The 13,976-nt window shown below is 45.4% G+C and overlaps 1 protein-coding gene and 1 long non-coding RNA gene across 3 annotated transcripts in view; one reads left to right on the forward strand and one right to left on the reverse strand.

Annotated features, from left to right (window-relative positions):
- Positions 1-7,031: 7,031 nt before the first annotated feature.
- Positions 7,032-13,976, forward strand: part of ASAH1 (N-acylsphingosine amidohydrolase 1) — a 29,067-nt gene continuing 22,122 nt past the window's right edge. The window contains exon 1 of the mRNA XM_037055231.1: positions 7,032-7,513. Within this exon, the coding sequence (XP_036911126.1) occupies positions 7,436-7,513 (78 nt within the window). The 5' untranslated portion in view covers positions 7,032-7,435. The remainder of the gene's footprint in view (positions 7,514-13,976) is intronic.
- Positions 10,846-13,371, reverse strand: LOC118993102 (uncharacterized). 2 transcript variants are annotated; one of them, XR_005067774.1, is made up of 4 exons: positions 13,222-13,371; positions 13,004-13,134; positions 12,717-12,884; positions 10,846-10,942 (listed from the first exon to the last, which is right to left on the reverse strand). It is a non-coding gene; the product is annotated as an uncharacterized LOC118993102 (long non-coding RNA). The 2 variants fall into 2 exon arrangements; XR_005067773.1 differs by lacking the exon at positions 10,846-10,942 and having other exon boundaries at positions 12,630-12,884.

Raw genomic sequence — 13,976 nt, forward strand, 5'->3', positions numbered from 1 at the left:
GTTGAGAAGAGGAGGCTGAAATGCAAGAGAAGGCATAATTTGTGGCATGGTATTCCTGAAAAGGAAGTTGAGGCAGGAACCCAGATGGCACGTGGAGAAACTGGACTTAAATAGGAGAGACAACCTCCCCTTGGGGCAGGAGAGGGGTATGAAGAAACCCACAAGTAGGTTTGGCAGCAGAGAGATGAGATAATTCCCCCTCTAAAGCTCCTATTTTCTCCATGGAGAAGATAAGTTCATCTGAAAGTAATGGGAGACACAGCAGATGATCAAAGTCCTGAGAAGAGTTGTTAGGGGAGAGATAAAGTGCATGAGAGCCACAGATTTGCTGTGTAGTATGTGGAGTGGTGTACATTTCTGTTTTGATTTCTAATGATACCTAATCTGCAAAGCAGAACTCAGCAGCCCAGGCTGTATTCATCCAAGGCTAGGATTTTACAGAATGCACAACGAAAAGACAAACAGCAAGAACGTGTAATATATTTGGCTAGCGAGTGGTTGAAATGATGGACCATGGAATCTAAGCTGGGCAGAGGAGCACAGCAAGAAAATGGGGAGACTGATGGTGGGAGGAAAGCAGACAGGTTGATGAAAGCACAGAGGCCCATCGAGGAATAGGCACGATCGAATGAGCAATCTAAAAAGCTAGGAGGTCAATCCAGACTCCAAATATAGCTGTTTGTGCATAAGATGGGTGTCTTTCATTGCAGTCTTTCCTTTTTATAAGATGTTTTAATTCAAAACTATATGACTTACAGAGGTTTTGTGACATGGTCTGGATATTTAGTGTAAGGCGGCTATGCCTTGGAATCAGAAATCTAAGCATAGTTACTTAACCCAGGCCTCAGATTTCTCAACCATGCGATGGGGTAATAACAGCACTTACTTCATACTCATGTGGAAAATGCATGTTGATTTCCAAACATCTGACTTAAAAACTTTTGGAAAACAATCCATTTGTACCTTGGTGATACCCTATATTATTTTAAACACCATCTGGTATATGATGTTAGTGCGGTTCCTTTAGTTATTCAACAAATATTTGTTAGTGAGTGCTGTTGGTATATGCCACACACTGTTCTAGGGGCCGAGGATAGGCAGCAAACAAACCCAAATCCCCACCCTCCAGAGCTTACGTTCTGGTCAGAAGACAGACGCTAATCGAATAAAAAAAGTGCATATGCCTAATGCATGATGGTGATGACATCCAGAGTCAGGCCAAGTGAGGAGAGGGGGACGAGGAGAACCTGGGGAGTCTTACACTACATACGGTGCTGTAGGAAGGCCTCCTTAATGAGGGGCTATTTGAGCATTTGTGTACTCCACATAGACATAGTGGGAAAGAACATTCTAGAGAGTGGGAGCAATACAAAGTTCCTCATCATGAGAAAAGGGGAAGCGGGTCGGGTGCGATATCAGAGGTAGCAGGAGGCCGGCCAGATCCTAAGTGGCCTTGTAGGCCACTGTAAGATCATTGGCTTTCATTCGCTGGAGGATTCTGAGGAGTGGCATGACCTGACTTATGTGGACAACAGACAGCTGATGGAGAAAGGCAGGGAAACCCATTACAAGTTTATTGCAATTACCCAGAGGAACACCTGGGCCATGTCAGAGGCAAAAGTGGTGCGAATTGGTTGGATTCCGCATATAATATATTTTGAAGGTGTGGTAAGAAAGAAAAGTCAAAAGTAGCTGTAAGATCTTTGGCCTAAGCAAACTAGAAAGTGGAATTGCCATTTACCAAGACAGAGAAGATTGAGAAAGGGACAGTGTGGATGGAGACACAGAAAGAGTTCATTTTTAGACATGACGAGTTTAGTAAAATGCCTATTGGATATCCAAAGTAGATGATGTTGAGAAGATTGCTAGATATAAGAGCCTGAGTTGAGGGAACAGATCTAAGCTGGTGACAGAAATTGAGACTTATCAATATAAAAAAAGGCATTAAAGTCTTCAGATTGGATGAGATCACATAAGGGGGGAGCACAGATAAAGAAAAAAGACATCTGAAGACTGAGTCCTGGGGCACCCCAGTGATGAGGAGAAACCAACAGAGGACGTTCAAGAGGCAGCCAATGAGGCAGAGAAGAATCAGCAGAGCGGCATTCCAAAGGGAAATGAAGTACGCGCTCCAGTATCTGAGACGCAGTCGTGGAATGGGGTGTTCGAGATAGAACAGAGGCCAAGAGCATTGCAAGAGAAGAGGTCGAGAAACCGAGAAACCGAGAAACCAGAAGATTGGAAGGACTGTCTTTGTGGACAGTTTGATCATCAGCAACGTGGACAGGACTCACCCTAGGAAGAGTGACAGTGGGACGGGTGTGGGGAAATCTCCAAGGGTCGAGGGGCAGCAGGAACCGCCCGGGGTCCACAGGTGTGGTCTGCGGGTGTCTACGGTGTGACGGCAGCGGCTTCCCAGTCAAGTCAGATTGCTGTGGATGTTTTGGAAGTTGGTGGCATTAGGTTGGCCAAGCAAAAGTGTTGCTATTCAACTACCTTTTAACCTACAAAAACGGCAATTTCATATGGTGCAACCCAATATGACTGAACACATAAAATACGTCTGAATTGTGGTCAGCTTCCAAAGCTTTTATTATTAGCACTGTTTTTCTTTTCAGTTGTGAGCTCCCTGAGATCAGAAAATCGTATTTTTATTGCATGCATATTTTTCCTAGCAGTTACCTGCTTGGTCCTTTTAGTTGGTCCTATAGCATTTATCCAACATGTATTATTACTGCAATGGTTATCGCTGGCTTCCGTTGTCATTTCAGGGTGGAAATTCTTGTCCCTACCATTCCGAGTTGGGAAACAACTGAGAGGTATACACAGGCATCAGACAGGGATCGATCACAGCTGTATTATGGCTGCTGATCAAACTGAAATAGAGGCCGAGGTGGGAACCCAACTCCTTCTCCTCCGGAATGAATTTAGACACGCAGTCACTTGGCAGATGCAAACTGGTGCCCAGGAGCACAGCTAGTTTCTAACACGAAGGGGAATAAACTGAGGGCCCGGTGAGGCTGGGCTGGTGGGCAGCAAATGAAAATCCTCCCAGAAGGCTCCGGTCTTTGATACCTTCTCTCCACACCTCCCCCCGCCGGCCTTCTGCGATTCTTCCTTCTTTGTAGCCATCCTATTAACACAGGGTTTTAAAAGTGTGTTGGAGATGTGCTAATTTTGGAAGTCATGGCCAACGGCTGCAAATGCTTCCCCCCACCGCTCTTGTCATCCAGGGCTTGCTTGCTGCAGTGAGCTGACCACTGTGGACAGGCAGGTCAGAATGACAGAGCCAAACAGACCAGGCCCCACACATGACTCTTTCAGCTACTTACTAATTAAGTAAGTCACTTACTTAATTAAGTGACTTAATTATATAGGCCTGAAGCCTATATAATTTGGATGATCCTCTTAAAAAGAATTGCAAGTGTAAAATTAGGTAGAAGGCTTGGAAGAGGCCTGAGCAAGGAAGGTCCTAACGCTTGTGTTATAGCTTTAAAATAAATCCTCCTTGCTTTTGCAAAGGTAGAAATACCCATTTAGTGTGCAAATCTATTAGCATACTTTCAGATACAATAATCCAACTTGCAAGCAAACGAACTTGACCTCAGTTAAATAATGAAGAAGAGTAGTTAGTGGTAGTTACTAGTAGTTAGTAGTAGTTACTCTTCACATTAATGAAGAGTCTGGTTGTTGGACAGGCTTCATGACTGGTTTGATATAGCAGCACAGCAATGTCCTAATGACCCAGTTTCTTTCCTCTGCGCTGTCCAGTGCGGTGGCTCCCTTCAGGTTTACAGAGTGAATGCCAGCAGCAACGAGAAGGACCAGCTCTATCTTCCCTGTTAGAAGAGCCTCAACCACAGGACGAAAGCCCTGATCTTCAAACCACGGCCTATTGGATTCAAGAGTCCAATTGACTAAGGCTAAAGTCAAAAACTGGACCAAAAGGGAGAGGGTAGCCTAAAGGTTAGGCCAACCAGGGCCTACCTCTGCAGATAAGACTGAGAAGATACGGCTCATCCTAATCAGATGGCTGCTTTGTAATGGAGAGGGACTGAGGTTGGCAGAACATCTACTATCTTCAACCAGAGGTTAGAGTATGCAATAATGGGCTAAATGTATTGGAAGTTGTCCAGACACTTGTTTGATTCACATTTTCCCCCAGTCTTCATTTGTCTCTACCATGAGACTGATAGCCAGGTCAGCCCTAGGTTACTCAGCACCTAGAGTAAGTACTCAGAACTGATTGAGAGAACTTATGAATATATCACAAACTTGGGAGAAGCAACCGGTTGGAGCATTACAAGAGGTAACTGTAATTGTTTATGTGAAAATCAAAGTATGCAAGAACATAGAGTCAAAACAATAAAGAGATTTAGATAGAGATCATCGGATATGAGGTGAATTGACAAGTCAGGTCAGAACCACATGTCTTATCAAAAAAAGTGGAAAAAGGATAAAAGGCTCTTGAAGCTCTAACATGTTGGGGGCATTCGAAAATATTTCACAAAGAGAAAGATAAGTTAGAAGTGAAGGATAGTTAAGTATTGCATTTTGACATTCTATGGGGAAGACAATGAGTTTAATGAGAACACTAAATTTGTAGGTATACACTGGAATACCTTGACCTGAAGGTCATGATTTAACATATTTTTCTGTAGAAAAGTAAAGCCAAAAGCAAGTACTCTTTCTTAGTGTGACAAAGCTACTGGAGGGAAAGGATTGTGTAACAGTTTTGCACGACCTCTTATTTTCCATTTTTTAATCTCTTCCATTCTCCTGAAAAGACAGAAATCTAAGCTTTGAAACTCAGATTACATTTTAAATATAATAAAGCTTTTTTCTCGAAACAAAACAGCTCATAGGTTAAGACTCTGGTAAAGGTTTCTTTTTGGAACGTAAATATCAGTTCCATATTTTGGGGACTTCTTATACACATTTTTGAATATTCAGTTTTACCAATCAAGTTATACCTGTTCTGGGTAATGTGGTAGTATGTGTGGTAGAGTTCATTCAGGGTGGGGTGGTTGGATCGCAATAGTTTGAAATCAAGGTTCCACCTCAGGAACCTCGGAATGCCAGGCAGGAGACTAGAGAAGGTCCCACAGCCTGCCAAGAACTTCAGCTATTCTGATAAACAATTTCATTACTGAGGCTGACTCCTGCATACTCAACAGGTTATCCAAGTCCTACACTCGATGCCTGTTATGAAGGTACTAGTTGAACCACCCTTTCCACTGACAGCCATTCATTGGTCTATTTAAATACCATTTTTCTATTAATATGTCAGGATGCCTCCGACCACGGCAAGGTTTCCTATGGCCACATGCTTTGCCTTGGCTCTCTGTACCCGGCTGGTATGGAAGAATGGAATAGGTAAAAAAAAAAAAGGATGTATGTGTAAGGAAAAAACATGCATAAAATAGTATAATTTTAGGGAAGTAGATTCAATTCTTAATTTGCCTGAAAATGGAATCCATAGCATAGAAAAGGTCTTTGAAAGTTAAATGCGAAGTTATAAGAAAGTTGTGTCTAATACCATGATAATGAATATGTTTTCTGCCTAAAGAATCGGATTTTGCCACACCACCTGAACACCAATTAATATCCTCTCATACAGACAAAAAATGTGTTTGGTGACAGGTTCCAAGTGCCCTCAGCAGTATTTAAGATGAATGACCTTTGCTCCAAATAGCCATTTATACACGAAAAGATGGGGGTTCTCTAGGTCCAAGGTAATCCAACCTATTTACACATTACACATTTGCCTAGAATAGAGCCAGAGGCTTTACAATGACTCCTAGTGGCAGATACAATCTGCCCTACTCCACTTATCTCTCATACTTACCTACTTCTTCCTCCTTCTTCCTTCTGCTGCACCCACACTGACTTCCTGCAGAACACACCGGGCTCTTTCTTACATTTGAAACTTCATACCAGCTACTTTGTCTGCCAGGAATACTCTTCCCCGGGCAACCACAAAGCTACCTCCCTCACCTCCTTCAAATCTCTGCTCAAACATCGTTTCATCAATAACGCCAATGCCATCCATCTTATTTAATGTTGCAACCCTCTCCACTCTTGATCTCCCTTACTCTTTCTCTGATACTTATCATCTTCTAACATCCAACATAAGTTTTCTTATGTATGATGCTTTTGTTCATTTCTCATCCAGATCGAAAACAACATAAGGGAGAAACTTCCTCCTCAAAAAAACAAAACAAAAAAAAAAAAAACCCACACTCATCTAGCATTCCCCCAGAACAAATATCTAGGGAGGAAAAACCCTCGAAACATCAAATACTCATTTCCAAATTTCCAACAAAAAGACTGTTTTTCTAAGGAAGTAATACAAATGGGTAAAACTGCAATTTCACATAGTCACACGCGCAAGACAAAAATAAATATGTGAAGATGTTAGTAATTGCATTCTGAGTTTTACAGAAACAAAGAATGCCAGCTGAAATGTCAAAGACTGGATCAGAAACTGGAGCCCAGAGAGGCCTTTCTGTTGGGCTTATTAGTTAACTCATCACCGTCCACAGAAGGCACGGGTACCAAACAAATACACATGCAAATCCGCCTGCTTCTCAGGTGAAGGCTACCCCCTCCCGGGTTTAGCACAGCTCAGAACACACAGCCGCTGAATGGCGGAATACATCAGGAAGGTCCGCAGTTCTCAGTAACTGAAGCCAAAATTCGGTGACTTGTGTCTCCGCTGTGGAAGCCTAAATAAGTAACTCAGTCTGAGGTCTCCGTGGGGAACCCCCTCCCGCCCCTTGACACCTGGGCCTGCCCAGTGACCCCAGGGTCAGGATGAATAACCTCACTCACTTCGGGCTTGCCCTCCTCATAGGGCAGAGACCGGTCGGGTAGCGTTTTAAGACTTGTGACTTGGGTCTGTGTCGTAGGCAATTAACACAGAGTGCAGACCTCACCCTGGGCCATTCAGGGACGCTGCACAGGTGGCACGGGCCCAGAGAGGAACGGGACTCCCTCCTTCGTGTCACCCGCGGCGGGGACCCCAGATAGTTCCCACTCTTATCCTTCGAGGACCGTGCGGTTTTGCGGTTTCCAAGAGCAAAACTCGGAGTTGACTCGGCCGTCGGGGCGGAGCTCCGGCTCGACCCAACCACTGCCCGCGCGGAGGGGTGTCCGACAAGAGCACGGTGCTAACACGAGCGCTGGCAAATACCCTCGGGGTCCCTGCTCCACGCAGAAAGCCTCCCAGCTCTTGTCGCCCTGTCCGCGACACCGAGAAGCCCCATCCCGTCCTTCCCGCCCGTCTCCTCTGCTCCCTACCCAGCTCCCGACCTCGAGTGGTGCAGCCGGGGCGGTAGGTCACGTGGCTGCGGGGGCGCGGCCTGTTCCGAGCCCAGGAGGTGCCTTTCGCGGCCTCCGCCGGCATCTCGGAGCGGCTTTGGCGGCTGGAACGATGCTGGGCCGGAGTAGCCTAACCTTCATCTTTCTGACCGCGGCCGTCACCTGCGCCATGGCGCAGCACGCGCCCCCGGTGGGTGAGCTCACGCAGAGGGCGCGGGGTTGGGGGGGCGCAGTGGGGGCGTGGCACGCAGGGCGGGGCGGTAGCAACACCTAGTGGGGCAGCATCTTTACAGGTGTCCGTAGTTTTCTGCGCACAGGGGGCGGGGCGGGGGTGTAAACCCCACGCGGAATTACTTTGGCAGAGCTGGAACCTTTTAGGGAAATCCTGATCTCAGCACAATGGTGGTTGTGATTTACACACCCTAAAATTTCAGGGATTGCGCTTGTTCTACCAGTTCCGGGCTTATGCATTCTGAACTGCTGAGCGGAAAAGTTCCAGTCGACTTGTGTACACAACTCAGTTAAGCGAAGGACTGCTTAATGACTTTGGCATTCTCTGCTCGGTGACGAGCTGCTGAAGAAGTTGCAGCTCTGGATCCTGAGCGCGCTGGGGAGAGCCCAGGCATCCCCCAGTCGGCGACATGGGAACAGCCCAGGCAGGCCCCATGTGGCTGTTGCACCCTTACCCCAGTCATGTCAACGCCCGTCCCGTGGCTCTTTCCCCGAAAGGAAGTCCCAGGAACGGACATGACTGCAAGAGGCAGCGAGGCACCAGCCTGACTCTCATTTTACAGAGGAGGAAGTGAAGTAACAGAATGTCTAGCCAGAGGTCACACTTTTGTCTGCTGAAGCACGCTAAACTCCAGCCTCTTGACACCCAGGCCGGTGCTCCTTCATAAGTCTCTTCTTTCAAAGCATCATTTTGCTCTGTCAGCTGATCAGATAAAGGGGACTTAGGTGCATCTGACCCGAGACTAGACGAGGGTGATCTTGAATAGCTTAGCTGGGATACTGATGGTAGGAGCAAGGTGTGTGTCTTATTCATTTCTCTAAAGAGAAATGCTTTATGAATAAAGTCATGGTGGGATATTATTCAGCCATTAAAAATTATGTTAAGCAAGTAAAAGCAGAATACAAAATACTGTGTACAGTGATTTCAGTCACAGGCAAATGCACCTAAAGAAAAGGATTGGAAGAGCATAAAGGGGACTAAAATTAGTATGCTTTAGTGTGAATAAGGAATTAATCTGCTTTGAAGTGGTTGGAATTACGTGAGTTTTTAAGGGATTTGTTACTTTGACACTGTCCGTGACCTTCAGCCAACCCCTCCTAGGAAACATAGCTGTAGTTGAACAAAGTACTACTCTTTGTGGTGAGGGAGAGCCCACTTTGGGCAACTGTGGGGCCTTTCAGTACAAAGTAGAAAAAACCTGTTTTATCATTTGCAATTTGGTTGTGTGATTTGGAGATAGGTCTGGGGAATCATGGGTTGCTATACATTGAATGCTTTTAGGAAGTGAGGCAATTCCAGGATTGGGTAAAGAAGAAACAGTCATTTAGCAAGAGAAGGGGTGTTTGGTATTTTGTGGGTTGCATAGGACTCTTGTATTCGTCTGTGCTGAGACAGAATCGTGAGTGGCCTGCTTTTATCTTGTCTTCCGGGAAGCTTCGCTGAGGTGGGGATGCCGTGAGGTTGGTTATCCAGTACGACAGCAGCCATAGCCTGGCCCTGTGTGTCTGACCAGCTTGTGATAATACTGAGGTCTAGTTGTGAACTTCAGACAAGTTTCAGGTGTCAGGGGCTGCTTTTTCCCCCTTTATGCGTTACTATTTCAAGAAAGAGTATTTCAAAGGCTCTTTCTAAAACAAGAAGACTCAGCAGCCTTCACAAATTTAACAGTTCTTACCTGCCACAGTGGTTGTGAAAATCTAGTCCTGCTACTGGGGTCAGTTTGGGAAGCTGCTTTCCTAAGTCTTCAATGAAATGAGAAAAAATGAGGGCGTGAGGTTAAAATGATTAAATCAGAATGTTAGCTGTTATTCTGACTTTATGGCCTTCAATTTTGGTTGTTAAAACATTCTTTCTGTTATGTGCGTGGGGTTTGCTTTGTTTGGTTTCCCGTCTCCTCCTGGGAGCATAAAGATCTGGACTCCCGTGTGCTGGGCTCCCCTGTTCCTTTTCTTCACTGATCTGGAAAATTCTGGGAGCCTCTAGCTGAAAGCTCACAGAAGTTTCCTGACCTCACTCTCTGATAAGAGTATTTAACTTGGAATCATTTTACATGATAAACTGCTGGTAACCACATAGTGACAAAAGATACTTCAAAACTGCTTCTGACGCATGTGAATAATGAGGACCCACTTCAAGTCACAAACAAAACATCACTTGACTCGGCATGTCTGTGGGTTTTGTTTCTTCCTGTTTTTGAGGCTTTTCAGACTATAGCATATGTTAAGGTCTTCCTGAGTCATTCTTTACTGTTGATTCCATTAGGAGACCCATTAAGAGACGCCCCCCCCCCACCGCCCCACTGAGGGTGACACAGAAGTATCAGGAGAGGGCTCTTAGACCTTGTTCATGATTTTGGAATCTGTCCTAAAACCCATGGGAAGCCATTGGGTAGTTTTAAACAAGATATGACACAATAGCCCTGGCTGGTGTAGCACGGGCCTGTGAACCACACGATCGAGGTTCGATTCCCAGTCAGGGCACATACCAGGGTTGCAGGCCAGTTCCCAGCAGGGGACCCACAAGAGGCAACCATACATTGATATTTCTCTCCTTCTCTCCTTCCCTTCCCCTCTGAAGATAAATAAATAAAATCTTTTAAAAAAAGATATGACACAGTAAAATTTTCACTTTAACAAGAACACTTTGGACTGGAGGGAGCAGGGGCGGATGTGAGGGGTCTTGTCTGGGGGAGGAAATGGAACGGGAGGGTGATGGCGGCAGAGAAGGAAAGCAGTGGATGGCTGGAAAGAAGACGGGGCGGGGGCAGGGGGCAGAACGAGCAGAAGAAGGAAGGGCTGGATGGCAGGAGGGACAGTCCCCTCCCTGAGGTGCTCAGCTGGGTGAACGGTGGCATCGCTACCAGGGAACAGGGCAGGCCAACGTGTGGGGGTGGAAGAAAGATCATTTTCATTCTGGTTATAATGAACTCCCGGTGGCAACGGGCTACCCAGCGGACCTTTTGGACTGGAGCTCAGGAGGGAGGTATGGTTGGGGGGGGGTGGGTCACAGGCATTTTACTTGGATCCGCTGGAGCAGTGAACATCGAGCGGAGAGAGAATATACAAAGAGGAGAGACGAGGCAGAGGCAAAGGCCAAGGGACCTGCAGGTGCAGACGTCAGGTAGGGAAGAACTAAGTGAGTTAAAGCGGCAGGCCAGAATGGAAGGGCGAGCGCTGTGGAAGCTCAGAAAGTGTGGGGCAGCTTACGTGTGCTGAGGGCCATTGAGGTGTCTGCGGTGCTTGGCAGCTGGAGGTCATCGGCCACCGGAGGTCATCGGCCACCTTGGCCAGTGCAGGGCTGGGAGCCATAACAGGTGCAGCAGGCTGAGGAGCTCTCGGAGGAGAGTCGGGGAGATGACTCTTCTCGTTAATAAATCTGAACGGATTCCTAAAGTACATGGAAAAGAAACCTGACAGCTCAGTAATTAACTGCCGGGTTAAACTTATTTCCATGCACCAGCTTCTCATGTGAGTAACAGCACTTGTTGACACAAGCTCACTGAATTAGGTTTTAGCAATGATTTCCACCAAGTTCCCAGAAATCGCGTAAACCCCACCCGGCCCGGCCAGTTTTGTCGTAAGTGCGTCTGCTTCTCTGTAGTGCTGCAAAGGAAGGGACACACTGGTGGGATCTGTCCCTTACCCTGCAAATATCGAGTGCCTGCTGTGTGCCAGCCTCTGCTTGAGGTGTGGGAAGCAGGTCGGTGCACGAGAGGAAAGGTGCCTGCCCTTAGGGAGGGTTTGCTCACATTGCTCTTACCTAAGTATCCGCAGTGTAATTGGGTGCCGTCCCATCAAAAGTCAGATGCAAATGAAAAACCTTGTGTGCTCATTTGAATTTACTATATATGCAAGAGACATGCCTTTTTGCATTCAGTAGGTGTGTGTCTGCTCTGTTGTATGCAGAGAACATTTTAAGAGAAATCTTAGAAAATAGTGGTCGAGTTAAAGAATTGAATTAAAATTGCCTTCCTGGGATTGTTCGGCCTCTTTTCTGATGGCGCGAACACTGGCGTGAGCTGTATAATTTCTTTAAATTACCTTTTATTGTCTTTTTCTGAGTATGTGAAGGAGATGAGAACATGAGGGCTTTCTGCGCCTTTCTGTGCAGCCTTGTCAGTGAGGTTCCCACTTGTTGTCCAGGACTTCAGTGTTTTAAGGAGTTGCACAAGTTACATCATTTCTTTTATGTGGAGCACTTAAGTCACTAGTGGGAAAAATTATAATTTATATATTGTTTTCCTAAATACAGTATCTCCAGTAGCTTTATAATTAGTTTTTCTTAATGAGTGGGGAGGACATAAAGATTACTGAATTTCAAAGAGGTTCCAGTTCCTATCAAATAACCAGAAAAATCAGAGAATTCACTACCCCAGAAAGTGTTCACAAAATGTCTTAAAGAGATTTTTCAGTCCTTCCTCTGGCCTTAGGGAGCAAAAATAAGAAATGGTGAGAGAAACTGAGATTTTAAGTGGCTTGTGTGTATTTCCTCTAATATACCAAGCAGACTATGTAATATCCCTAACCTATCACCTATAATCTCTACCTCTCATCTATTTAAATTTGTACTTACCTTGATAAGGTTGTCTATTATTAAATCCATGTGTAGTTAAATTTGGAGACAGTAAGAAACTTGAAATAACAGGTGAGCTAACTGTAACTCTATTTAAGTCTATACATAGATTTTGAAATCTCCCTTTCAGGGGAGGATGTAGCTGTCTCCACCTTACCCCCAAAGCTCACCTGTTTAAAATACCTTTTTTACCTTTTACTCTTACAGCCAACTTGTATGCAGATTTCATGTCTGTGTTATAATTTCATGTGTACTGCTGCTGGGATGATCATAGTACATCTTACTGCCCTCAGACTCCTACCTGTGTGATGGCCGGGCCACTCCCTCGCCCCCAGGGAAGGCTGCATTCTGTCCTGAGACTTGAGAACATTTAACTTCCTCACAGTGGTCTCATTAGGGATAAGCCGTGTAGTTTGATTTTAATATTGGCTTTGGAACCCAGGTCGTACAAATATAACCATTCAGGAGAGATGAACATCATCACATTTTACTTATTTCCTGAGTGGATTCCAGTGGTCATTAAAACCCTGAAGTAAGTACAGATTGTGGCTGATCTGGGATTAAATGGAGGTGCCCGTTCCATTGTTACCTGTGGGCAGCTGTGGGACAGCAGGAAAGCTGGGTCCCCTGTTCTTTTCTCTCATCAGCTGCGTGACCTTCTGATCTCTAATGGAGCCGAGCCTTGCTTTCAGAACATGACCCTAAAGTTCCCCATAACTTGTGTTAGATGAACTCGAAAGGAGCCTGGAGGCTTTAGCTAGAAATAAATGATGAAGATTTAAGCATGGGTCTTAGGGTTTGCAAACCCTCAACACGAGGCCATACCAAGAGTATTCCAAAGAAGACAGAGAAGCTTAGAGCTCTTGTGATACGTACCTTCTTCAGAAGAGTCAGTCCTGCAGTCTTAGCCTCTGGATGGGTCTGAGAGGGTCATCTGCTACCTGACCACTGGTCTGGATGCATGGTCCATCTTTCCTCAGCCATTCAGGAGCTAATCAGAGGGTTATCTGAAGTGGTACAAGTAGACAAGGATTTAAAAAAAGGTAAAGTTCCCTCTAACTTTTTTCTCCCCTTTTTCCTTCCACTGTACATACCTCTAGTCTTGCTTTGTAAACATCGATAACATGATTGTACCTGGAAGATTTGTGAATAATTATCATTTCTCAGTATACTATGCTTACATTTCCTTTCCTGAAATGCCAAAGCCAAAATTCTAATGGCACTGAAAGAATATTCAAATGTATTCTCTACCAAATGCTCATATGAATGCCACAGTTCAGTTTGCTTCATATTTATATCATGCCTTTCTGATACAAATTGTTTTTCTGGGAGCTTCTAATTGCTTCCTCTTTTCTTTCTCAGCAGCAGAAGCTGAGTCTATGCCATTATCACTGTATGCTGAGTTTTGTTTTGTTTTATTTCAGCTTCCAACTTACTCTCTCACTATTTATTCTGTCCATTCTTCTTGAAACCTCCTGACTTCCTATTTTGTTTTCTTTTTATTTGGACCATGCTTTCCCAATACTACAGCTTCCCCCAGTAGTTCCAGTGTTTTTCTTTTGTCCTCACAGTCTGTTATTTTGGAGCGTAAGCATAAAAAATGAGGATGAAGGGAGAGTTGCCTGAGGGACCAGTAAACGGAACAGAAAGGAACTCCCAGCCTCTGCAGACAGAACTGTGTGTGGCATGATTGGCCGGCAAAAAGTTGAACACACAGTGCCCGTCTCTCTCCCCACACATGCACACCACCTCAAAGGGGTTTCCTCTGGAGACCGAGTAAGTAGTCTGGCAGGACCCAGGGCAGTGTCTACAGGTGTTGACACCCTAGAGCAGGTGGCAGATGACAGCC

The sequence above is a fragment of the Sturnira hondurensis genome, unplaced genomic scaffold, assembly GCF_014824575.4.
Source record: "Sturnira hondurensis isolate 20B ecotype Veracruz unplaced genomic scaffold, ASM1482457v3 Scaffold0008640, whole genome shotgun sequence".
In the NCBI taxonomy this organism is placed as follows: domain Eukaryota; kingdom Metazoa; phylum Chordata; class Mammalia; order Chiroptera; family Phyllostomidae; genus Sturnira; species Sturnira hondurensis.